This window comes from Gobius niger, assembly GCF_951799975.1.
Source record: "Gobius niger genome assembly, chromosome: 1".
Taxonomy (NCBI): Eukaryota; Metazoa; Chordata; class Actinopteri; order Gobiiformes; family Gobiidae; genus Gobius; species Gobius niger.
In genome coordinates this window covers 58,540,437-58,568,363 of record NC_136852.1, presented here as the reverse complement: position 1 = coordinate 58,568,363, position 27,927 = coordinate 58,540,437, and the positions used below count along the sequence as shown (strand labels likewise).

Genomic DNA, 27,927 nt, shown 5'->3' with positions numbered 1-27,927 from the left:
CGTGTCATATTTTGATATGACATATTCTGGACATAAAATATTTAGGAACCAAAAAACTTTAAACATAAGCGTGCAAAGAAATCAAACACCGGAAGTTTGTAGTTCAATATCCAGGATTTGCAGTGGTGGAAGAAGTACTCAATATTCTTACTGAAGTACTCGCAGATACAAGACCAAAAATGTTTTTAAGTAAAAGTATCTGATCAAATTTGTACTTAAGTTAAAGTATAAAAGTATTCATTATAAAATGTACTTAAAAGTAAAAAGTAAAACTATGTGTAGAGTGGTCACCTTGAAAATGAAATACTTTTGCTTTTAACCCAATTTAAAAATGTAGTGGAGTAGAAAGTACAGACCTGTAGTGAAGTAAAACGTATTCATCATAAAATGTACTTAAGTGAAGTAAAAGTACCTATAATTTGTACTTTGCTACTTTCCACCACTGAGGATGTGAGGCTTCGTTAATGTGGATGGAGGTGAGACGATGGGTAGCACTTTCCTCCCCGATGACCCAGCAGCCAGAGAAGTCATTACGCCTTCCACTCTCCCGACAGGAGGTGGGGCTTTTGTTGAAAACTTATTCTACCCCAGTGCACAAAGAGCTGCGCGCATTTGGCAGTCCTCCCCTGCACACTGGGAGTGCGCAGCGTCTGCAAAGATCTCCCCACTTCACTCGGAACTTAAGCTGATTCGCTACATGACACTGCGTACCCCTCCTGTCGCGCTGACCTTCGGTGTTGGGTCCTTGCTGCTTGTTACACTGTTACGCCAAAGCCCGAAAAGTTGTCGGGAGTGGTGAATGAAGAGAGGACTTGAGAGGGTGCTCTGGAAACTTCTGGCACGATGAGCACGCAAACGGTCAACCTTGATACCTACAGCCTGTCGCTGCTCACTGCAAAGGAAGACATTTTCAACCCACGCTCATCCACTGACTGGTAAAACACGCTAAATCCTGCATAAAGAAACACGTTAGCATCCTCGAAAGCACACTGCTCCCCCTGATGCTGATGATAAAGAAACTTCTTTGACGTTTGTTTTGGTATATGTTTCTGTGGTTTCACCTCTATGGATTAATCTGGAGAGCTCAAAGGAAACACTGCTCATATCACGGCTACTATTAGAACTTAAATGTAAGACTACGCTGATGGTCTTTTTTACGCACGTCTAGCGTCTGGTGCGTCTCTTTGCGCAGCACCTGGCCAGCAGCTCTCTGCTCTGCATTTGGCTATTGTCCTTTCAGGGGATCGAGTTTCTGCTGGTGTGCTGATCATTGACAGGGTTGCCTTTCAGGGGGAATCTCTTTAATTAGATACTACTGCGAATACATGGCACCCACTCAGAAGGGCCATCATGTAAATTAGGATGTTGTGCTGACTTAAAATCCCCCCCAATTCATTATTCTTTATCCATGAAGGAAGCTGTCCTTTCGACCAACTCAGTAACAAGACTTTCCCAGGTTCATGACTCACAGTTGAGAGAATCTTGCCAAAGAACACATGTGTTCATAACTTATGCATTGCCACATCTTGCTCTTGTCTTTCTTTTCTCAACTTACAAACTTTAGAGTTTACCCAAATCTCACGAAAAATGTGAATTCGTTTATCATTCTATCAAACAACCAGAGTTTTTGTGTGCAATGTCAAAGCAATCTAGGAGCTAAACTCAAAAACATGAATTTCTTTTAGTGGCAGGGAAAATGGGGAAAAGAAGTGGCCTACTTTTGAGCTTGTTTGGAGGTGGAAAGGGAAGGGGGAGTGTTATGATGTCATGATTCTGTCAAACAGCTGAGCAAGACAGATGTTAACTTCTCAGTGCAGTGAGGAAGTTTGCATGTGAGTTTGAGTACGACTATACGTCGCAGTTGAATCCCAGTTTGCATGGATCACGATGGGGGTGCATGTTTGGTTGCATGTTTGGTTCAATGGGTCCCACCCCCACTGCTTGGCCTTCAGGTCCCTCGCTGTATTATCTAATGACCTTGTGGACTGAATGGGAAACAGACCTTTTGTGGGAAGACTTTGTAGAAGAGAGGAGTCTCGGTGCTTCCTTCTCTCTGGGTTTTATGCCCAGCATCAGGATGACCGGAGACATTTTAAATGCCTCACAACTGCGTTTCTTTCGCTGTTCATTTACATAGTCTTTTTTTCTCTGTCTTTATTTTGGGTTTAAGTAAATTTACACAGGCCTCCAATGCAGTTAGGCCTGGTTTAAACAGTTTTACATGGATCATTAAAGTTGTATGCTTTCTATGGTCTTGTTTAGGTCAGAGGAATGGAGGTAGTGGGAAATTTAGGGTAAGTATTTTCTCATCCAGCGGGAAGGACTATCACTTTGTTACAAGGAACTAGTGATTATGTGGAAATATATAAACAACATAATGAGTGTTTAGGTGGTTGTTCTTTGTGAGAATACACCCACGGAACTGGATGTCTGAAAAGACAAGATTGTGACAATAAACGTACTTCCCACAAAAAAATATTGTCTAAAATTTTAATATAAACGTGTGCTCAGTCGCAGCGGCTCAGGACTAACACCTGAACATAACTTTGTTAGTTGTGCATTGACAAATAAAACACTTACTTACTTATGAAATAAACAAAGAACTTTGGTGATGAACATTAATGCACCGAGACGGACTTTCATGAGATTAGTATTGTCTACCAGTTATTGTAAGAAATATAATGGTGAAAGATTTGCAAGCAAAGACTGGTCAAATCTGATCTCTGCCAGGTTAAAATAGTGTGAACAATAATCTGAGTGGAAACAACGAAAGCATTTATTTTCTTATGTTGTATAAATATGGTTCTGATTATTGAAAAGACATTCCATAAACTAGATTGGAGTTGATCATAAATATGAAGTTTTATTTTATCTAAGGCCTGGGGTGGCTGAGTTGCTTCTACTTGTCAGACTCAGAGCAGGCTCATGCATGATTAAGCGACAGCTCAGAAGACTTCGGTTACAGATACACTGATGCGCCTGTGTGTTTAGGCCTGGCATACAAGAGGATACAAGTCATAGAGCAAATATACAAAATCCATTTATATTTATGTTACTGGCCTAAAACCCACTGGCTGCAGGTTTTAAGAAGAGCTGTATCTTTAAACAAGAGTGTTTCTTTTACCCCTGAGAGATGCTGAAATGATAATAATAAAAAATAGTTTCGTTTTGAGGAACCACCTACTTCTGCATTATCACAAGTTCTGCTTTGTTCATTGATTTATTTAAACATGATTGGCTTCTGCTTGAACTTCAGTATGTCTGACACGGTTATTTAAAATGGCAACATTTAATCTATGTGTTTAAGCTCTGTTTAAAAGCCTGAGTGTGGGTGGCATTTAGGAATATGACAACAATGATAGATACAGTAATAGCTATTATACCTGGCTTTGTTTAGGAAAACCATAGGCCGCACAAACCCAGTGCTTACTGCCGAGCTAAATACTGTTTGGATTTAGATTTAGGCTGAATCGCAAAGTTAATAGTAGGTCAGCTGGCAAGATGAGGCATGACTGAGAAAGACTGTATTTTGGTGTGTACTTAAGGCCTTTCAAGTACTAAATTGATTGCGGCGTATTTGATTGTGCTTGAGCTCCGGTGTTCGAGGTGAGTCATGCAAACATACTGCTGTTTGTTGATCACAAACACAAGTATTTCTATTTGAAAGCGCGAAAACGAAACAAAGACCTGAAAATTGCATTTGATTCCCTTCTGTTCAGAGACAATGGCCGACCTCCAGCCACACACTCAAATAGTTTCCAGTGCAAATCTCTCATCTCTGTGCCCACAATAGCAGATTACAATACAATACTGTATCTGTTTCGGCTAACTTTGCATTATTGTAAACTCAAGTGGCATTTTTCAGAAAAGTACAAGTCTGGGTGTTATTTCGAAGGTTTTTTCGATTGTCAGTTATGAGCACATTCAGGATTTTGCTATTCTGACTTGCCAGATTGAGGGTGTGTTTAAGCCATGTCCAATTTCACATTTGCAAACAAACTCTGTGGATTTCATGTTCCAGCAGTGTTGTTTCTGTGGAGAAACTGCTTGCTTTGGGCTGTAGGAGTAGAAGCTAAAGGGAGACAGTGTGTGCTGAGCTTCCCTGTCAACTCCCACACAGCTGCCTCATTATTAAAGAATTAACACAAATCTGCTCAGCACAACAAATGAGGGCCATCCGGGCACATTCTTCAGAGGAATATGTCCTCCAAGCCAGCTTTGAAGGGATAGAATAAACAGAGCAGCATGATCTGAGAAAACCTGGACTGCAACAACACAAAAATTGGCTATAGCAATATTATATTTATAAGTCAAAATAGGCTTTATTATTTAACTCATCCTGATCTTTATTCTATTGTGTCTTAAGGCTGACCTGGGATCAGAAATGTCAAAACATTTCTTTACAGATGGTCAACATTTGCTTGCAGGAACAATTGATTTAATATGTAGCATAATATTCAAATATTACTATTCACAAGACCCTCAATGACCAGTTGCTTGCAGTGATCACCTCTCGATTGGCCACAACTATTGGTCTTAGTGAGGGAATAAAGCACTTTTTTTAATCTCTTCTCGTAAAATCTCAAAATGGTAAAGCCTGAATTTAACCTGGGTAAAACATGATTATCATTGTCAAAGATGTAATACCAAAACAAAAATGCATGCATTTATGTTCACAAGAAAAGCACATATATGTGTGTTTCATGAGCACAGATTTGATGAGCATGTCTGAACTCATGATACATTCTGTGCACAGATATGAGCTCCAACAACGCAAACCCACTTGAAAGACTTTTGCCATGGTCTATAGCTGCATCTCTCTCTTCCAAAAAAAACAAACAAAACACACATTCTGTTTATAAGTTCAACATTCAGCATTGCATTTTTTTTGCCACAATATTATTGTGATCTAAAGAAACAAGCCATCAAACAAACAAAAGTACATAAAGATATAAAGATAAATTATAATGAAATTAAAAGCCAATTGATCTTTACATTGGTCAGATTGAGCTTTATCTACTTACACATCTATACCCATACATTGGTCGAAAGTTTGGAAACACGTTTCACAAAGTTGACATGAATTCTTCAAAAAAAACTTTTGATTTGATTACTGCGTTAAACACATTTTCAATGGGCTTCACGATCTAATAACCAGAAATGGTTTTCACTTCACATATTATTTATTTTTATTTGACCTTTATTGAGTTTGCATGTTCACCCTGTGTCTGCATAGGGGCACTCTGGTTTCCCCTACCACTTAAAACATGTACAATAGGCCAGGATGAATGATGTGTGTGCGTGAATGCATGGTGGTTGGCGCAGATGTGTGCACTGTGCAGTCGCAACAGCGTTTCTGTCACTCTCCCCCAGGGGAAACTAAACAGAGAGTGGAGTGAATGTATAATTGTCTCATTTAAAGCGCTTTCTTTCGTATGTCTGTGAAAGGTGCTATATAAATAAACTTCTTCTTTCTTCCTTCCTTATGAAGCTCACTGTAAATGCCAAGAATAAATGGTGGCAATTTTGAAGTTATTTCACCCTTTTTTGTCTCCCACATAATCCCATGTGCTCATTCATAGTTTAATGTTTTCCAAGAGAATCACACAAAGCTGTTACATAGAAAGTGTTTCCAAACTTTTGATCCATGTTGTAGGCATATACAGCACATACAAGCGCAAATACATACCCCTACCTGCAGGCACAGTACCTACCTCTACAGACACGTGTGCATGGGTATAGAAGTTTTTCTTGTACATTATCATTTATAGGGACTATACGGAGTTTAAAAATGTTAACATTTTCATCCCCATACATGTTCCAGCAATGTCCTAATGTGTCCATTGAGCTCAGACCTAGTCACCACAACTGCCTCTAAAATCCTGCACTGTCACTCAAAAAATTGTTAAGTGCCGTCATGCACAAGCTCAATATATAACCTGCAGTTACGCTTAAGACCTGAGGTGGCAGTAGTGAGTATAAATCTGACCAACTTGGATTTAGTCCCATTTAATTTAATTTGTTCATTTATTTTTAAAAATATTTGCGCCTTCAGAACTGCTTTTACCCTATGAAACTGCTGGTCCCAGCGCTCCTCCAGCTGGCGTTTACTAGTCATTCCCAACGTCGGGACATACACTCACTATGGCCCTCACCTCTGGAACAGCCAGCCGGAGGTGCTCAGGGCCACAGATAGGATTGTCACGATAATTACTATATCGACTTATAGAAAAACGATATATTTTTGGGCTCGATATTTATCGTCTGTACAGTTATTAACATTTCCCCACTATGTTTTCTTTGTAAAACTTAGATTTCTAACTGAAGCAGATTAAGTTACATTATATTTCATGTTTCTTGCAGCTCGTGTAGTATTTTAGGAGATGATGATGCACTTTTAGAACAAATGTTTACTGTCATTTTTACGCCTGAGAGTTGACAGTATCGTCGGAGTCAATAATATCGTTCATCGCGATACTTTCCTGCCTCAATATATCAAACTTCAAATTTGTTATCGTGACAGGCCTAGCCACAGAGATTGTTCATGTTTTGAAGAACGAGCTCAAGATCCACCTTTTTAGTTTAGCCTTTAACGCGCTTTATATGTAAAGTTTGACTGACTAATGGATTGATCTCTGACAGTGAGAGGTGTCAGCTGTGTTTGCAGGTTACCTCTCGCTGTTAACCCCGGTCACCATAGTTACGGAGGGGTTACAAAGGGCCACTATTGTCTAAGCACAAACCCTCAACTTCTGCACCATAAAGTACAGCTTGATGTAAGGTCTCTATTCCATGTTTCCTCTGCTCTTGTTTGTTCATTTTGTGAGGATGGGACGGGGCTTGTGGGTAGACACGGTGGGCTGTGTTGTCCTGGCGACACTGGTGGGAAAGTTTTGGACTGAGTGGAGAGGTTTGGAAAAGAAACTAGGAATGAAATCACTTTAAGGGACATTTTAGACTGGATTTGCTGGCAGCAGGAGTGCCTGTTTGTGATGCATTTGTGTGTTACTTTCCCAATCACATCGTTTTATGACATGGAGCAGCTATTTGGAAAACAAACTGCATACATTAAATTGAATTGGGACTGTAATTTTCCCCTTAAGGAAAAAGAAGAATGGCCAGGATCCATCCATCCCACTGTTTCAGTGATATGAATCCATTCCTTAATTCCTTGAGCAAAGAGAAAGAAGCCAACTGATATGTGTCTAAACTGTATATCAACAAAGTCTATGCTCTTTATTGTGGTTTGCAGTGTCCAGAAAGATCCAGTGGAGCATTGCCTAAGCTGTGCATTAACTTATAGATGATAGTTCAATGTTCGAATGTTGAGGGATGTGAGGGTGTTTCTGTATGTACTGTAGTGTGAGACAGCATGCACAGGAAATGCCTGAGATATCCCAATGGAACACAGCTTTAAAGATTTTCTCTACTGTTCACTTGTTTTTCGACCCCCACCACAACCATTATTCCTTTATCTGTGTCTCCGCCATTGTAGTGAAAAGCACTAGAAAAGCCATAGAAAAGCATCACATTGACCAATGTCTCTTTGACTTTCTAGAAATATGCTCTGGCAGGCTGTACGTATGACACTGCATGAGTACAAGAGGACTATTCTCTGCCAATGGTTCTCAAAATGTGTGCCATAGGTGGCACTGAGAGTTATCTTTTTACTAGAGATTACTTAAATTTTTACGATGTTTCAGTTCAGTGTTTCTATGGTTTAGACATGTTTACCCTTCGGTTTAGGCATAATTTTGTCAAATTTAAGAGTATTTGTGATTCTTTTCAGACTTGGTGGACCTGATACCAAGGTGATACTTGGTGTGTGGAAAGTAAAAAAATAAATAAAAAAAATTCACTGCACCATACTATTTCTGCATGTTGAAAACAACCAAAATGTGTTTTTTTTTGCTTTGGAAAGAAAAAAGAAAAGAAAAGGAAAGTTAGATTTAATAATTTTTTCAGCAAAAGGTTTGATTTTGAGAGTATTTTAGCTTAATATTGAACACAACACACTGCTAAATACTGTATAATCTCAGTTTCGTTGGTCACTTTGTAATAACACTGAAGATCATTGGCAGACAAAAAAAGGTTGGGAACCACTGCATTAAGACATGGCTGAAACATGTTTAAACTCTGTATAGTCCCTTTAAGTTGGTGATGTGTCAGTTCTCAGGCAATATTTTAATCTTTGTTCTCATGACCTTATATTCCATTTTGCTTTGCCAATAATTATTTACATTTGAGATGTTTTTAATTTGAGTGGTCGTAGTGAGAAAACTGCTGTCTTCAGTGATGTAGAAGTGCAACATCCTTTGCAAACAGTGTCCATTCATTCTTAATGTATAAAATCAGCTAACCCTTGTTTGGCATTAAAGAGGCTAGATGCAAGTTCGCCATTTTATTCTCACTACTGCCACCTCAGGTCATTCGTGTAACTGCACCTTCTATATTAAGCTCGTGCATGACGGCAATTCGGACCCGAAGTAACACGTTTTTGAGTGACAGTGCAGGTTTTTAGAGGCAGTTGTGGTGAACAGGTCTGGGCTCATTCTACACATTAGGACATTGTTGGAACATTTAGGGGGAGGAAATTAGATAATTTTAACATTTTTAAACTCCGTATAGTCCCTTTAATATAAGTTTTTTTTTCCTTTTTTTAAAGTGCATTTAAGACATTACATAAAGTCTTTAGAAGTTTTAGTTAGTGCCTGCGGATTGAGTTTCACTGAGGAAAATGTGGTCTCTGAATAATTGGTACGTGTGTGGCTCTGCTTACACAATGACTGGCTGCTGTGGAGTGTGGATTAACTTGTGTAACACTAGGCGAACCGTTATCCCTGCAACGCACTGGTGCCTTCTGCAAAGCTATGCTCACGCTTTATTGTCCTCTGTTCACAGTCTCATGTTCTTATGTTCGGTTGTTAGAGTTTTCATGGGGTATTACGACTACACACACACACACACGCACACACGCGCACACACATACGCACGTACACACACACACACACACACACACACACACACACACACACACTCACGCATTTTCCGTGAGCATGCCTGCACTCCTTCATCCTTGGCACACTGTTAATGACTTGTTTGTTTAGATGGTAATATTCTAAACTTCTCTCACTAAATATCTGGCAAAAACAGAAACTTTTCCCTCTCCCCACCTCCTTGCAACATTCCTCTCTTCTCACCGACCTGCCCCCCCCCCCCCCCCCCCCACACTCTAAATGCCCCTGCGTTGTGTTGCTTTTCTGCATAAAGCCACTGTTCTCTCATATAATCTCTGCTCTTTATCAACTCTGTCATTTTCCTTGACTATTTATCGCTGCATCCAGACTAAATAACTTCAGTGGTCTGTAATAGTCTCCTGAGACGGCAGCGTCCTCCACCCTGACAAATGCTCTGCAGATAAGTCTGTCCAGAAAGCTGGGTGGACCGGGGACACTTCTATTGTTTAGATGCAATATTCTGCTGTTCAAACGCTGCAGTTAATCTTCTGTTAAACATTAAAGTGAGCTCAAGTGCTCTGTTTTTGTCTAGAGGCCTATTTGTGAGTTCATACTTAATACTCTTGGATGAATGACAATACATAATAGCCGAAAAAGCAGGGTGGAACTGTGACTAAGTGCCTCACAGTTATATTGTTTTTTTTATTTTCTATTCATCCAATCATTGTCTTTGTACGTTCTAAAATGAGACACTGTGATATCTCTCAAAATGCTGTATTCCTAAATTCAGACATCAGAGTGGGGGAGAATAGGTTAAAAATAACACAGGGGCCCGGGTCACCTCTCAGCCTGGAGTAAGTAATAGGCCAGGGGGGAGGCCAAAAATATGAAACATGAAGAATCGTTGGGGTCAGTGGGGGAATGCACATGTGGGACAGCAGCAGGACGGGGGTGAGTAATGTCTTCTGATGGAGGCCTTAATCTCAGCCCTGGGTCGTGTTGAGAACTCGGCCCGTTGTCTCATATTCTTTGCCCTGTGCTCAGTTTATCATACTGTGGTTGCACACGTAACCACAAATCTCTCACATCCCCCCCACTGGCACAAGTGGAATGAATAAACCAACTATGGGTCCGGTAAACATCAGGCAGGAGGGAGAAATGGGGAGAGGACAGGGCTTTGCTTGTTGCTTAAATGTTTTCGACAGGAATTGCTATACAGGGAGAGAAGTTAAAAAAAAAAAACATTGCTTTGGCTGCTCCAATATTTGCATTCTGATCATCACAAGTATTTTCAAAGACATTCAATTCACTGTGAATCACTACATTTAGTTGCAGATGGTTTTATGTGGTGCCAGTGTCATTGTTGTTGTTATTTGGCAGATCCCTTTATCATCAGGGGTGGTCACAGGAGTCAGATAGTGATTTGGCAGATATTTAGGCTGGATGCCCTCATAACTGTGAGCAGAGGGGGCCAAAAGTCTTCCCCGTAGACACAATCACAATGTGCTCTTAGGCTTGGATTGCGACCTATCAATTCTGAGATGAATGGTTAAACCTGGAACAGAACCTAAGATTAATGCAGTACTAAGTAACTCATGCCCCTAGAGGCCATAAGCGCCACTGCAGGTGTCGTAGCATGTTGCAGTTTTTTACTCATTAATTGTCTGTGAGAGTAAATACTACGCTGACAGAAAAGACAAAGGGAAAGAGGGATATTGTACATCCAATAAAACAATGGAGATAATTTTTTTGACTCAAACTTGGCTGTAAATAATACTGTTTAAGTGGTGCTAGCCCACAGTTAGCTTTGCCCGTTAGCCTGTTAGCTTTGTGAGCTCTGTGATTTCATTAATGTGTATTGCGCCTCCGATCCGTAGGCAGCAGTGATGTGCGGAGCCTACGGTCACCCGTGGTTACGAGTCATCCAAAAATATTTTGAATGATATTCGGGTCGCATTTGGTCGGGTCGTTTGAAATAAACCTTTGTCATTTATATAGTACTTGGCACAATTTTCTTTGAAATACATAGGCCTACACTTTATTGGCTGAAAAACGTCTATGGCCCAATGAGCATTTACTACTTTAATAAAATAGGGACTACGGAACGGATTTGTTAAGGCAAACAAGTTATTAAAAACTGCTCTAAGCTATAAAATAAACGTATTACTTATCAGGTGAGTTGTACAATGATATTCATTACTTTGGATTATGAACTTTTATTTATGTTAAATCTTTCTCCATGTTAGGTATCATTAATGACCTCATGTTTGGATGTAGTATGTGTACTTTTCCAGGTTTATGTATTTGTATTAACGACAAATGGTTGACTTGCACCGACTTGAGCTCCATTGTACGTTTCTGAGAGAACAAGCAGTATTTCAGTGTGATGTCATTGTTATTACTGTGATGTGATATGTTATTCCCACCTCTTTTCAAAGGCTGATTTTTAAATGCCTCCTTGTCTCCACTGTCACTCCCTTTTCCAGATTGAAGACGATCAGAACTGGCAAGGTTTGAAGGCGAACCATTGTAAGAGTCTGTTTTCATCATGCAGAGTGCCATGTGTGAACTTGTCTGTTTGTTTCTTTTGACAAAATATAATTGGTGAATTTTGTGATCCAATATAATGGCAAATCAGTGAAGTGCAATCGCAACAAGTTTCTGGTTTCTGTGGTGTCAGGTTTCTGTGAATACGAGCAGATACTGTCTTGCTTTAACAGCAGTCCTCTACTGAAAATTTGTAACACGTGGTAACAAAATCAAAAGCATTTTAGACATTATTTATTTCCTTAAAAAATGCTTGTGACGTGTTGCATGTTCAGTTATATTGCATATTGTTAGGTGGGAACATGATATTCAAGGCCCATATCGTGTCGTTGAAACAAAGTAAGGTCAGGTTACTTTGGCTCATACAAGCCCGGTCTCCAAATAACCAGCCAAATAACAGAGATCAGAACTTGATCAGGCCAGGCCAGTTCTACAGATTCTCTAATCAGCACAACAGATGTGCTAGCATAAATGCAAGAGGGTTTTCCAATCCTAAATGATCCTTTATCACAATTAGTCAACACAATGTACCATTAGAACTCTGGAATCATGGTTGCTAGAAATGCGCCTCTGTATGTAGGTGTTTCATTAATAATCACCCGTTTCCAGCTAGAATAGTTATTCATAACAATGTCTAGACTGTATTTATGATCCATTTCATGTTATCCTCATTAAAATAATAAATAAGGACATCTTAAGTGACACCAAACTTTTGAACAGTAGTGTATATATTTTTTTGTTTTGGCACAGAAAACGCTATTTTTGCAGTGAGTAGAATGGATTAGGATGGGGGACCTAACCTATTTAAATCACACATTTATATATAAATCGGCCTTTAAATGACATCTCCACTGAGACGAGCAGGAGACATCCCTGCTCCCAGTAAAGTTACAAGTCTTAGGTGAGGAGAGCTGCTTCATTTGGCCATTTTTCTACAATAAAAATATTTGTAAGAAACTGTGTTGGGGGTATAACGTATTACAAAAGCAACAAGTTAAGAAAATATATTACTTTTTTCAGTAACTAAGGAATATAACACATCACTGAAACAAAATATGTGAATATATTAGTCATTACAATTCAAATAACTCGAGTTACAAGTGCCCCCAAATAAAATGCAGCACCAAATGAAATTGGACACATGGTGTGTAAGATCTTCAGTTGCGTATAGTTAAAGGGACTATACGGAGTTAAAAAATCTTAAAACTAAGTATTTTCATCCCCCTACATGTTCCAGCCATGTCCTAATGTGTAGAATAAGCTGTTAAGTTGTTGCTTTGGGTCGAAGTGCCGTAATGCATGAGCTTGATATAGAGGCTGAAGTAATGCGTAAGACCTGAAGTGGCAGTAGTGAGCATAAATTGACCAACTTGCATCTAGTCTCTTTAATATCGCCAAAACAAAATACGAGAGAATGGGGATAATGAAGGAAAAGGAAATCTCTGACTGCACCTTTGCTCGGTGGCATTATTATTATTTTCAGTTCATATTTTGCCAAAAGTAACTCAAAAGTAACTCAAAGTAGTGTAACGCGGCTACATTTTTGAAACAGGAATATGTAATACAAACATGCTACATTTTTAAAGCTGCAATCACTAATATAGAATATACTACAATTTCAAAGTAACTTGCCCAACACTGGTAATAAAATAAACACTTAATAACATGATTTAATTGTATTTATTGGGTGAAATGTTACGCGGTCCACCCATATTGAAATAGGTAATATACAGGCTTATATATTAAAAAAAAGAAAGAAAAAAAAACCTTGTCTCCTCTCCCTGACCCTCGCTCTGAGCTGGAGACATTTGAACCTTGACCCTGGCGGCTCGTGAATACTGACCTCAAGGAATGCCGTAGTGACTTGGGATCAGCGTAGATTTGTGCCTTAAGTTGGACGCTGACAGGGTTAACGATGGAGAGGAGGCCGTGCCATAAAATCAGCTCAAATAACACTTGGACGACTTCAAGAATGTTTGCTAGGATTAACGCAACAATCAGCTTGTAAAAAGAGGCTGGTATCTTTGGGGCCAGTGTTCTTTGAGCGCACAACATGGTTTTCTCTTATCGCCTTTGACTGGTAAATGACAATGAAAGAAAATAATACAGTGATTCATACGAGCTTGTTCAAAACCAAATAAGCCCAGAGTACTCTCACAGAAGTATTAGTAAGTACAAAAGTGCTTAATTACAACCACAAATTATTTAATGTTTCGCTCAATGAACTGACATTGTAAACATATCCTTCTACCTCTCTGTGTGTCTCCATGACAAACATGCACATACAAAGACCCCCAGCCTGACCTCTGACCTCTAGTAATAGCAGCTTGCGGCCCACAGATGTTTCTGACACACCCCGTGGAGTCCATCAGGGAACAAGTACTCAGCTCCATCACAGTCGGGGCGGCCCATTCATCACTCCACGGGCCTCGCTTAGTCACACGCAGTTACCACAGACAGACAGACAGACAGACAGACAGACAGACAGACAGACAGACAGACAGACAGACAGACAGACAGACAGACAGACAGACAGACAGACAGACAGACAGACAGACAGACAGACAGACAGACAGACAATACTGTATAACCAACAAAATTAAGGAAGTTCATTTTAAGATCATTCACAAAATCTACCCTGTCAACTTGGTGGTCTCAAGGTATGCAGATGTTGATAAATTCTGTACTTTCTGTCAAACACAAGAAGAGACTCTTGAGCACTTGTTTTTCTTTTGTAACATTGTTCAAACATTTTGGGCTGAATTGAGTAACATATTTTCAAGAATTGTCAAAAGAGTTTTACATTAAAAGATATTATTTGCTATTTTGAAGATAACACAACCAAGAATTCATTTCACTATGTAGTTAATTTTTTCATTCTGTTTGGTACATTTTTTATTCACAAGCAAAAGTTTTTGAAGTCACAATTGTATTTCTCCCTATTTTTAAGTGATGTCATTTTTTTAAATGAATTTTTATGAATAAGAAAAGCTCACGTTGTTTTGACATGAGCTCTCTATTTTCTTAAGCTTAATATCAGGGCAGATTAGAAGTTCTCTTTCCTCGACTACAAGCAAAGAGGGATTTTGAGCATTCACATTTTCTCCAGTTTGGCTTAAACCAAATAAAAACTTCTTGAAAGAAGTGTCAAAATAGCAACAATAATGAGATGATAATGAGATAAAAATCAGACAAAAATGAGATGAAACCGAGACGAAAATCAGACGAAAAGGAGAATGAAAACAAAGATTGAAACACAGCTAAAAAGCCACAAAAAAGTGTCAACAACAGAGGAACAGTGCGAGGACAAAGATCTGTTTAGATCAGTTCTGCAGGTCTTAGCTTTCAAATGAGGCACTGGCCTATTGACTGTAAGAAACTTTAAGATGTGGGTAAAGCTGAACAGGAGAAAATGTGCTTGGTTAAGGCGGGGGTTAAGAGGTCAAATTAGTCAATAAAGTCAATAAGTCAATAAAAAAAGAAAACAGGCATAAATTCAGCCTTTAAGAAAATGATTGAATAACTTTTGGCGTGCATTTCCCCCCCTTCCTTAGTAACCAGAAAGTATCAAGAAGTCAACATCGCCTCATCTTACTCCAGTAAATCTAATTGGAGTAAACCTATCTCCATAAAAAACGGCGCTGTGCTATGCAGCGAAGGTCTATGTGACAAGTGGGTGTGGTGGGACAGGCCTTTACCTGCACAGATCCTGCAGTGGTGAATAGCAAATATCTTACTTTTATCCATCAGTGTTGACGGAGAAAAGCAGCGCGATTAGAGCTTAATCTCCTGCAATACATGGAAGGCGTACTGGGTCCCACTGGGAAATGCACACAAACAGAAGCACGTTATTGACATTCGGAGACGTAAAGCACTCCAGAAGGCTTTGCTCTTGTCAAAATATGTGCTCCACCATTTCTGACCATGTCTGCGTCCCCCCAGGGAACGGCACTGGCAATCTTGTGCAACCAGATGTCAGCGATTGTTCTGGATGTGTCATAACTCTTGTGAACAGCTTTCCATTTTGTTCATAAATTTCGATGGCATTTTTAGAATATTATAGTGTCTCAGTGATTCACTTTTATTGCATGTTTCTGAGGGGGTGACCTTTTGTGTGTCTACAGGGCACTGTTCGTCTACGATGGAATCAGCAACAAGCTCAAACTGGCTGACTCAGGAGGTAAGGTGCACCGTCATGTGTGATATGGAATGCAAATGTCAAAGTGTGGGTCCAAACTATGTGCTTTGATGCATATTGAATGAGCGGTGATATCACACTCGGAATACTTGAAGAGTTCATTTGCATTTTCAAAATAGTTGGGATATTTGTTGCTGTACTCTACAGATGACGAGGTTGGAGTTTGTCGATTAAACGTCCAGATCCAGCAAACATGTTTCGAGTTTGTCCTCACATTTTTTTTCACATTGAACCTTACACTTGTAAATTATGTCAACATGTTTAGAACAAAAGGAAACGCATAACCACACATACACACACTACACTTTTTATTTTTCTTTATGTTGCCTTTATACACATTCCATTTCCTTTTCTGTACTGTCTCATGTCAATGTATTGTCTTGTGAGTCTGTAAGTCTGGTATATGTATCAGCATTATTAAAAAAAAAAAAGTCCATATCCAGCAGCGTTTTATGTGCCATTGTAAATTCAGTGGTAGTACCAATGCTAAAGACGATTAGCAGGGTGGAAGTTAAATTTGTAAACATTACTGGGTCACTCTGTTCCCGAAAAAACAGTGAAACATGCTTATAAATTCATCCTTGTAAAGCATCGGGACAATAGGAATTAATTAGGAAACTTGCGAATTACTTTGATCCACAATTAACAATTTAAAATCAAACTAGTTGCATTTTTTTGTTTGAAAATTTTAATTAGGTACAGTGCCTTTAAGTTCAACATTTTCCAATTGCACTAAAATAGTTTTATCTGAGACAATGGGTAAACCAATAGAAACAATACTGCATGATGTTCGTACTTAATTAGAAATGTGTGGCCCATAAAATTGCAACATTATATCTTTTTCCGCTTGTCGTCCACACAGCGGGCGGTGTGGCCGAGCTCGCATCAAAGTTCCACATCTCCAAGCCGCAGTATGGGCTCTGCAGGATAAGGAGTCCTGACAGTGGAACCCCAAGGACTGCCATGATTATCTGGGTGAGTGTTTATAAGCATGCTAGTTAGTTTTACAGTTATATATATATTTTTTGTCATTTTGCTTCTGGTTTATTGTCTCGTCCTGAGAAAGGTATGACATGAATGCAAGTGTCTGCTTCCTGTGTTTGTCTTCAGGTGGGGCAAAATGTCGACGACTTTAGAAGGACAGAATGTGCCAACCACATCCCAGCTATCAAAAACTTCTTCAAGGTATACAAACTGGCACATGCAAATCACTGAGTCGTAAATGCTTTATTTTATATAACTGTTCTTGTTCATAAATGGCATGATGTCTTAAAGTGTAGTATCTTTCATCACCCCTGCACTGGGCACTCTATATTTACCCACATTGGTTTACTTTGCATTGTCTTGGGGGCTTCCTGTGCTCAGTCCACTTCCTGTCCCATTACTGTTTGTTCTGTCTCACAAGAATTTGGGAACTTGGGCTTTATTTATGGTCTGCCAGAACATCGTAAGATGCTTATTTTAGGTTGATCTTCAAAGTTCCAGTGTTATATCCTCATCAGAAAAACATACCTGGTGTGGTTTTGTTTTTTTCATTCATATTTCTGTGATCCTGTATATTTGGTCCGTATATATACCTCATATGTCATACAGAGGACTCCATAAAGTCCCTTTGAGTCTTATAGGCAAGGCAACTTTATTTATACCGCGCATTTCGTACACAAGGCAACTCAATGCGCCTTATTGAGACCAGCCATTTTAAACTTGTGTGTCGGGACCTAAAGTGCTTTTATCCACAGAGCTATGTGAGGAAAAATACATTTTAATAAGTTTAAATTCATATTTTGCTTTGGGTTTATTCTTGTCATGACACCATTGACAGTATATGACACCCAGTTGAAAACCACTTGTCAATACACCACCAGATTTGTTCCTGTCCTGTCCAGGGTCAAATTCTTTTCCCTGTGCAGATTAGCGGGTTAGCTTTTTCTTATCGATATTATTGCTTTAAATCTGTACCACTTCTTTTTATTTTGCTGCAGTAGGAGTGGGATTTGTACAACTACATTTTATAACAACTTCAGTCAGGGGTGCTTTCTAGACAGTGACACATGCATTATTTTAATCTCAGCCTTTTAACAAAGAAATCACAACTAAGGTGAAAAGCCTGAATGAAGCCTGATATTGGACCTTCAATAATAAGTGACGCCACACACAGATACATTTCTTTTCTATCACACTTCTTACTTCTTATGGTGCAAGTGCATGGCTAACTCCCACTATGGTCCTTTGTGAACGCCGATAGAGTTAAATGACCCTTGAGTTTACTGGTTTCCATATAAAGGCATCGCCCAGTCAACGGGCCAAGCATTTCTGGAATGTTTGTTGTGTTTTTGTCCTTGTTTTTGAAAGCGTGAGTATGGAGTCTGGGAGTTTTGGGAGCTGTCTGGAAGCCCCTCACTCCTCCGTCACGCGTTTTGGGTGTGAGTACGGGGCTGGCTATTTGAGTATTCTCCTGGGCCTGACAAAATTAGGGTTAAATTAGATGAATAATCAGTACATGCTCCGGGTTTGATGTGTAAATGAACATGTGGGAAAGTGGTATCCTCTGCTTATTTAATGCATCGCAGTCTTGGAAAGTCACCAGCTTTTTTTTTGCTAATACATGCAATTCCAACGACAATGTCTTTCATCCCTGTGGCAAATTAATTCTCGTGGGAATATCCCTCTAAAGGCCCTTAGCTGCTGTATTGGCTTAAGCCTAGCCCTCATAAGGATAATAAATAAGGAAAACATGTTTGACTGTGGTTGCTATTTAGGTGGATCTCTCGTATTCCGAAGTTTTCCCAGTAGCTGCAGTTGTGTAGGATTAGTGCATTAACTAATTAAACAATGTTGTATTTTCACATTTAACTCACTGGTGTTTACAAAAGTGCTGCAAAGCAATGCACCAAAACATCACCACATTTCTACAAATTGCGCAACGACTCCCTAAACTCAGTTGCACAACATGTAACGCGTATTTTGTCTCATTATATCCCATTCACAACATCTGAACCATTTCACGTTTTCGCCTCTAACTGGCTACAAGTCCCAGCTGGCTGTGAGTGGTTTTGTCAAGGCGAGTCTGCACATTTTGGGCGTGTAGCTTGCTGAGCTCCATTGTTGAAATAAGTTATGAAAAACAAAATATGAATAGGTTGCAGACATTTTTCTACATTGTGAAGATTTTTTTTTCTTTCTGCCAAGTCCTGAAATAACACAGCACTCTTGAGTCACTCATTGCTGTTACATGGACGAGGGGAAAGTCACATCTCAGGCTTTCTAGTAAAGGCCAATTGGTTGGACAAAAGGTTCCCTCTGATGCACATTCTTAGTTCACGTGTGTCCCGAACATTGTTACAGGGCCTGTGAGTGCATGTGTTCGGCTGTGACAGACAGGCTGATATGGATTATACACTGGGCTGACTTCATATTATAGGGTGCTTTGTGCTTGGCTCAGTGTCACTGTCAGTGTTGTCACTCACATGGGGCTGTGGTTTCCTCGAGTTTGACACTTCTGCAGCTTCTCCGACTTTTTCTTGATGGCAAAGATTCTCAAATCCCACAAAGACAAATATACAAGTGTAAAAACAGGTACAAAGAAGGCGTAACTAATATGACACAAAATCTGGAATGCATGCTTAAGGCAAGAAAGTGTTAAAATCCTGTCTAACATCTTACCCCCCCCGCCTTAACTGAGCACATTTTCTCCAGTTTTGCCCAAATCTAAAAGCTTCTCGACTGGCCAGAGTGACGTCATTTGAAAGCTAAGACCTACAAGACTTATTGTAAGTTTTTTGTCGCGCTGTCGCCACTTTTTTGTCACACTTTTAAAGTGTTTCTGTTGTGTTTTTGTCGCATTTTTTCCTCGTTTTTGTCGCTTTTCTTATTGTGTTATTGTTGCTTTTCAGGCACGTTTTGGTCGCTCTTTTGTTGCATTTTCATCCTCGTTTTTGTCGCCTTTTTAATAGAAGCTTTTAGATTTGGGTAAAGCCAAACTGGAGAACATATGTTTGGAAGTTAAGCAAATGCTGTTTATCTTTTGCATGTAATACTGTATGTAAACTGGTAGAAACAAATTTTTTCTGTAGTCCTACTTTTTTTTTATGCTAGGGATGCTTTCTCCAACTTACCCCTCTTTCTGATGTGTCGCATTTCACTGTTTTGCATAACCACCCCAAAACCACCATTTTCCTCCCCTTGTGCCTAAGCCTGGTTTTGTTCTCAGTGTTTTGAACCGGAGCTGTTGCACAACTATTTGGCTGTAAACGTGCATAACTCTTACACACAGAGTAAATGAAAACCAACACAGAAGGGGGGCTGTATGTACTTATGCGGGTTTATGTCTGTTCTGTAGCTTCTGATTTATGCTCATGTGCGTTTGACTTTGTGCATGTTTGTTTCAGGAAGCACAGGTGTTCCTAAAGGCAGAAAAGCCAGAGGAGGTGACAGAGGAGAGGATACGGGCTGAGCTCAGCAATGCCCACACGAATTCTTCAACACAGTGGCTGAGGAGGAGCTCACGATCAATGGACAGGGAGGAGATTGTGGTAGGCTTCATGTAACACCGCTTGCTTCCACTAGAGGGAGACAATGACTGCATTCTGATTACTCACTCTCTTTGAAACAGGGCACAAATTACAGAAAAACTAATGCAGCAATGGAGATGCGTCGTCTCAACAGGGATTCCTTTTGGGCACGTGCAGAGGTACTTTTTTCTCTTTCTTTGACAGAGTTCCATCAAGCATCCTCTGTGAATGATGAAGTTGTCTCTGTGTTTGTCAGCGTGAGGAAGAGGAGAGGAAAGAGGAGGAAAGAAAGAAGGCGGCAGAGGAGAGACGGAGAATGGACAGAGAGAGGGCAATGAAAGAAAAGCAAGACGCAGAAGAGAGAGACAGAAAAATGAACGATAAGCTGAAAATGTTTGAAGAGCAGAGGTAAGTGTGAAAGTGTGTTTATGCTGACCTCTAGCAGCTCGATCTGAGAATGCACGTGCCTGCGGTCTTTTACAGAAGGAAAGCAGCGGAGGAAGAAGAAGAACAACGCAGAAAAGAAAAGTTTAAATGGGTAGGTGAAATGAACAGGACTGACGCATACAGCAGGCTTTTCTACACTAGATAGATAGGGCTGGGACAAAATATCGGATTGGATCGGATCGCAATACTTGTGCTGCAATACCAAGTATTGATAATTTATCAAATGTATAGTAATACGAATGGTCACTATGGGAGCCAGAGCGTTCAGCTACTCTGCCCAAAAGCTTTGGAACACTTTACCTCAGCCCCTCCGTCAATTGGACTCTTTAGTTACTTTTAAAGCCCAGAACAAAACAAATCTGCTCATGCACTGTGATTTTATTAGTGATTTTATATTTGTATTTTTGTATTCTTAATTGTAAGGTGTCCTTGGGTGACATGAAAGGCGCCATCAAATAAAATGAATTATTATTATTCTTTCAATACTTTTGTTAGGAGGCATTTTTTTTATTATCACTCCTTTGTTTTCCAGGAAGTTACACAGCACTTTGTTACTTTTTGTGTTAATGCATGGAACTTGGTTTACAAATTTTTACACATTTTAAGGTAAACATATTACGTATCATAATTACTTGCTGTATCGCAATACGCATCGGGCCCTGAGTATCGTGATACGTATCGGATCGAGACAAAAGTGGATCATCCCAGCCCTAATAGATAGATAGATAGATAGATAGATAGATAGATAGATAGATAGATAGATAGATAGATAGCTTCCAGGGAGCTTCCAAATTCAGTTCATGAAAAAAAAGAAAAGTGAATCTGATGGACAACCGGCTGTATAGTATAAACGAGTGCATTCAGACACATTTTTGCAAACATGGGATAACCTCACTCCACTCTCTCCACTTGAGTGGCCTCATTGCGACAGAACGACAGGGGATGACAACATTCCTCACACAGTGTTATATCCAATGACATCTGTGTAATCCATGTATCAAGACCAGTGCGTGTAGAAGTGCGTGTTTCTTTGTGACTTTTTGAGCGGTTATGGTTAGCGCGCGGCTGTGACATGTGTTTCTGTGTTTCTGCGCTGACAGGAGCTGCAGCAGAGGGAGCACGAGGACGAGATGCGAGCGCGCCTCAAAAGAAGTGAATCGATTGAGAAAGCTGCAGTAAGTCCGTGTCACCCAGACCTGTGCAGTCAAAGGGGGGGAGAGACCGCCAGACAGGTTTGGAATTAGCTGTGTGTCAGAGCGGCTAAACTGGAAAACACAGTACCAGACTCTGCCTTGTTTTACAGTCCTCAAAAACTGTGCAAAATATGTGCCAAAAACTACACACAAAATAAACTAATATACATAAGTTAAAAAGAAGTGCAAAAATATACATTACTCATTGAAATACTTTGAAATAAATAATTTCAACTTAAGAGTGTTATGGGGGAACATAACACAAGTTTATTTCTGTTGTAACATTTTTCAAAATTATTCATCATCATGCAGAAAATCAATGTGAGCGACGTTACCATATGTAGTTCATTGCCCTTTAAGGGGTAAAAAAAATACAAAGGTTTATATATAAAATATACATAAAGTACTTTCAGGTCTCGGGGGGTGCTGATATTCAGGAGGCTTTGTGTTATTGATGTTTGAATGATCACACCTGTCATAGGCAAGAGCTTTTGTAATGTGATTGTGCTTTACGTGCAGTGGGAGGGGTCAGTCACCTCCAATATTGTTTGCCTAAAAATATTACTAAAAATAACCTTTGGCAACATGAAAACATAGTCCTAGGGTTTATTGGTTCTTTTGTGAAGAAAATACCGTTAGAATGAATAATAGGTGCAACGGCATGTCAAAATATGGACAAAACTAATTCACTTTAGGTTTAACTGAACAGGGCGTACGATCAAATATGATGCCTGCCGTTTTCATGCTCTAATTTCACTTATTTTACTACGTCCTCCAAAACCAACACATATATCATCACTTAGCACAATTATTCACCAATAAAATGTGTGAGTTTCATGAGTTTAGCCAGACTTGGGTCTTTTTCAGACTTCAGAGAAAACAGGAAGTTTAGAGTGTGACAGGTCTCTGCTGATTGGTCAAATGCCACAGTAGTGGGTCTGTGATGTAGGATGATCTCTTCTGATTGGCTGAGTGAGGACTATGTGCTTCTTTTACCTTACTGATGTGCAGCAGGAAGGCCACATGTAAAGTGTGGAATTGACCAAAAATGGTCACTTGCCCTATAAAGGGTTACGGGCATTTTCCTTTGATCTTGTTTTACAGCATTTTATTGTACTCTGCGCATAATGTCCATAATAAAATACTGCATGTGTGTGGTTTAGGAGGCTGCAGCGTTAGTTTCCAAACGCACTATGAACCCACGTGAGTTCTTCAGACAGCTATCCTCGTCTTCATCACAGAGTCCAACCAGTCCCTCTCGCTCTGGTATGAATGTATTGAAGAGAAAAGGCACACACAAAACATTTAATGCATTCATGTTTCTTTCTTTGCTGACTTAATGGCCTATCTTTCTCATCAGGCAAACCATTCAGGCGTTACCAGCGCAGCCTGACGGACACAGCCTTCATCTTCGCCAAAGCCGAGGAGAGCGCCACGTCCTCCCCTCGTAGCCCCCCACTAGTGTCCCCCTTCTCCAGAGCTCCACCCTCTCCATTCAACCGGGCTGCATCTCCACCCACAAGTCCGGTCTTCCACTCGTCCACCTCTCCCCAGAGAACACCCCTGTCCCCTCCCCTGTCCCCCCTGCGCCCCACCCCACCGACTTCAGCCCTGCCCAGCATCCCAGCCACAAACCTCCAGATGAAGGGTAGAGCGAAGTCACCCACAGGACCGTCTGCACCCCCTGCCTCACCAACACTACTAGGTTCTTCAGAAGGGGGTGCACCGGGGTCACCACCGAATTTTACAGAGCACAATACTTTCAATTTTGAACCAAGCTTAACCCCACCAGCACCAAGGGCTTCGCTTCCTGAACAACCAATGTCAGGTGAGTGCCCTGGGAAAAGTTACAGGGGGCCCTATAGTATATTTAGTTAAAGCTGCTAGATATGTAAAAGACAAAATACCATTACCACTATTAATTCCATCATAAATCTGTGCTTTAGTGCTATCAATACTGTGTCATTTCACAAATAGAACCAATGATTCAGATGAGGTGTGAAGCAACTATTCAAGATCAGAGTGAGAACAGCAGGTCCTTGTACACGAACAATACAAGCAACAAAACACAGCTGTATGTCATTATTGCCGAATTTCAAGCAAACACCTCATACCACTCACTCCATTAATCTTGCTGCGTTCAACGTGTTGCAACATTTGTAAATTACAACTGGTTTCACAACACAGTCTTAAAATGTGTGCTCCATCAACTCAAGGCCACGGCCCAAAACCTTAATAAAACTCCACAAAACCACAACGTATCTCACTATTGATTTAGTCAGTGAAATGGCAAAACTCTCCACAGAGTTACAGATGTAAAGAGTGAGAGTAGAAGTCCGAAAACACATGAAATCTTCTCAGTGGAAACCAGATATGTCCATCTAAAAACAGCAAATACTCATCCATCCATGCACGTACTGGGAGAGAGGGGCAGGAGCTTGTCACCTGACTACTCTTACAAGGCACTTCTCAATAAACTGAGTGTGAATATGAGTTGAAGTTAATATTAGGGAACCATGACTCATTAAAGCATGCCTGCAGGAGGGGTATAAATAGTGTCACACAAACTTATGTGGAAAGATGGTGAGACTGCAGCACCAAAGTCATCAAGAAAACTATGAAATGAGTATACATTGTAAGGTATAACTTTGCCTGGCTCTGCCATACTATTCCCTGTCCATTCCATGCAGGGAATTAGTCTGGTCAAGGAGCTATTGGAGCAGTTTGAACGGGCGGGCCTAACACACACAGATTGTCAGTGAAATAAACCAATCAGCAATTAGTGGACGTGACAACAGCTGTAGTCCTATTCACAAAATATGGACTGAATATAAACTCAAGCGGAGAGCGCGACTACTTCATCCATGATTAGTTTTGGCCAATGTTAATGTTAATTGAACTAACAATATATTGGTGCAGCGAGAAGTGGGTGTAGTTTATCAGGCTAGGTATAACTGGCCAGAGAGTGGGGACTCTTGACAGAGTTGGGGGCCGTAAGAATTTACCTGCCTTGCATCTCCAGGAGAGAGTCAGAGGGATCTACACTGTGAAAAATGTGATTGATGTTTTGTTGGCAGTAGGTTTCACCAATATCGGCCTGGTCTTTAGACCCAATATCCAATTACTATTACATGATGAAAATAACTCACCTAACTAACTAAAACATGTTGTATTGTACAGCCGATAGTCTCGTGCAGGGGTCTCCAACAGACGGCCCGCGGACCACTTCTGACTGGCGTGATAATTCAATTCGGCCCCTGACTTGTAGAACACAAATTCAAGAAATCACCAGAATTCTCACTCCAGCCACTAGAGGGCAGCTGAAATAAAGAAAGCAAAGAATTCCACACTTGTCCACACACACGTGCTGAATTTCCAATGGAACTTCCACTTCCATTCATGTGACATCATAACATTATAAAGTAGACACAAGTTTAGAAGATTGCCTAAAATATGCAAATAATGAAAGGCAGTATAAATTAATAATTATTATATAAATTAATTTATGGGTATGCCACTCTCATAGTGTTATATTGGCCATGGCATGAACTCAACAATCAATAAATCATACATTTTGTGCACGTATAATATTGGTTAAATAAAAGAAATGCTATTTGTTGCAAAACTATTAATTGTGTCATGGATTTTTTATTTTTATTTTGCATTAATTAATTTCTGCCTCAATTTGCTTACTTTTCGCAGCTGCTGAGCTGGTCTCAGAAATCAGCTACAAAGTACAAACTGTCCTTGTAGAAGAGGATGAAGAAGAAGAAGAACAAGAAGAAGAAGAAGAAGAAGAAGAAGAGGGGGATGTCAAGGAGAAAGAAGACTCTCAGCCCAGGACAGAATCTGAACCACGGGCTGATCCTTCGGAACCTGAGGAGGGAGAAACATTAAACATTGAGGCCCAAATACAACACGAACAAGAGGAGGCTGTTGAGGAGGAAGATTATGACAAGGATAAACCTCAACCAGAGGAGACTTCAGCTGTGGAAGAGCAGCAGCAAACAAAGGAGAGGTCGGAGGATGAGGAGGGAGAGCAGGAAGCCATGGAGAAGAAGGAAGAAGTGGAGGAAAAACCAGAACAAATAGAAGAAGCAAAGACAATGGAGGTTGAATCTGTCCCTGAAATACCAGAGGAACAAAATGACCTGAGTCCGACTGAACCTTACCTGCTCACACAGCATGAAGAAGTCCTGGTGATCACAGGTATGTGAAGCAGTGATGGAAATCAAGTTTCTCTGGACCCTAATAAATACACTAGTACACGTGTTTAAATTCAGTATATAGACCGAAGAGTCATTCTACAGTTTTATTCTTGGCCAGTTATCTCTCCACTTTATTGTTGTATTTTAGTATTTACTATTCCTCCTCTTCACATAAACCATTTCAAGCTCTTAATCATCCCTAATCCCGTTAATCCTGTCCTTGCCCTGCCTCTTTGTCAATGTCTTCAATTAACTTTTGAGGAGTAATGCTTTTGCATGATGTGACAATATGTGACTTTTACTAGACCCCATATCAGAAAAGAGCCAGGAAATCAATTGTGTGACAGCAGATCTGCCAATCAACCTGATCACAAATGGAAACACAAAGGTGCACAATGGAACAGGTTAGATACTGCATCCTGTTTTGTTCCAATTAGACACAGGTTCAGTATTGCGTGAGAAAAATCTATTTTTTCCCCCTTTCAGATCACTCTTTGAGCCCATCTGACCCTGAGTTGGACAGCCCAGAGCTTGCGGTGTACTGCACAGTCGAGGATGATGAAGAGGAAGATATTTGCATCCAAAAATATATAAAGATTTCAGAGAACGGAGAAGAGGTAAGGTTACCACTATTCCCATGTAGTCTCTTCAAAGTTATGCCTTCAGGGAGGAGACTGCTGAATCTACGGGTCAGTTCCAGTCGACTGAGGAACGGTTTCGTACACAGGGCCATGGGGAAGCTGAACTCCAAGACATATGCTACTTCTGATAATAAAGTGTCCAGTATTTCTTAAAGAGTGTTGGGATACAATTTTCATTTCCATTTCTTGCGTCTTCTCCATAGGTTTTAACGGAGCCACAAATGTGTGTCCGAGCGCTGTATGACTATCAAGCAGGTAAGCAGCAGCAATTTCAGAGCATAATTGTGAAGCCCTTGCGTGCCTTAAGTGCTTCTTGTACTTCTACCTACCATGAGGTATGATTTGCGACTCTTCAACATGTCATTTTGTGTTCCTCTCTCATGTAGAGGACGACTCAGAGCTGTCTTTTGAACTGGGTGACATAATTATGGACGTGGAAGCTGTGGACAAAGGCTGGTGGAGGGGTTGTAGCCAAGATGGCCGCCAAGGCTTGTTCCCTGCCAATTATGTGGAGACCATATCGCCACAATGAGTTTGAGACACGCCCGTGTACGTATAGACGCTCAGGAAATTGCTCGTATACCTTCCTCCGCTCTCCAGAACTACTTTCTGTTGTGTGAAACTTTCAAAATATGGTCTTATCTTAGCAAGAAGCCAGCCTCATTTGTTTTGTATAAGACCTTTTCCTTTTGGACCAAAATAACTTATTGTTGCGATACACTCAAAATGATAGAGAGAGGAGGAACAAATGCATGACAAATGATCACAAACTTGTTTTTTCCATAACAATCATTCCACTTTTTGATGCTCCCATATAACAAGCTTTACTTCCTACTCCTAGTTTGTTGTGTGTGTTTTTATTCATAAATTACTGCTCTTGACTGGTATGCCTAATCACATAGTGGTTGTCATCTTATTACCCTGAGACACTTTTTAGTACTCTGTTTGTTTATGACAGCTATTTTAATTTACCCTCAGCCTCACATAAAGAAGCACAGTGCTGTTTTATATACAGTATATCTGTATCTTTTATTAAGTATGGAGTGTTTTTCATAATCCTCTTTCATTATGACTTGTATTTGTCTTGCATTAAAACATTTGATTCACTAAAGCTCTGTATTATCAAATTACACTGACTGCACTGTATATAAGAATGTATAGAGTCACAGAAGCTTATGTATGGTCTGTCTAAGCTCCAAATGTACTGCACCTAAGGAAAAAAAAC

The 27,927-nt window shown here is 40.1% G+C and overlaps 1 protein-coding gene across 1 annotated transcript; it reads left to right on the top strand.

The window, feature by feature from the left end:
* Positions 1–601: 601 nt before the first annotated feature.
* Positions 602–27,927, top strand: LOC306980182 (uncharacterized protein). The gene is made up of 16 exons (XM_079579446.1): positions 602–935; positions 15,629–15,684; positions 16,565–16,677; positions 16,813–16,887; positions 20,091–20,234; positions 20,315–20,392; positions 20,470–20,621; positions 20,697–20,751; positions 21,761–21,835; positions 23,017–23,119; positions 23,214–23,681; positions 25,556–26,062; positions 26,367–26,465; positions 26,548–26,678; positions 26,906–26,957; positions 27,089–27,927. Exons 1-16 carry the CDS (start codon positions 844–846, stop codon positions 27,232–27,234), a joined length of 2,346 nt encoding a protein of 781 aa, XP_079435572.1. The 5' UTR covers positions 602–843; the 3' UTR covers positions 27,235–27,927.

Excerpts from the sequence above, each read along its gene's own strand:
- LOC306980182 (XM_079579446.1), top strand. The coding sequence starts at position 844 with ATGAGCACGCAAACGGTCAACCTTGATACCTACAGCCTGTCGCTGCTC. Across the intron at positions 936-15,628 it reads CCACGCTCATCCACTGACTG|GGCACTGTTCGTCTACGATG; the intron begins GTAAAACACGCT and ends GTGTGTCTACAG. Across the intron at positions 26,466-26,547 it reads AAAGGTGCACAATGGAACAG|ATCACTCTTTGAGCCCATCT; the intron begins GTTAGATACTGC and ends TCCCCCTTTCAG.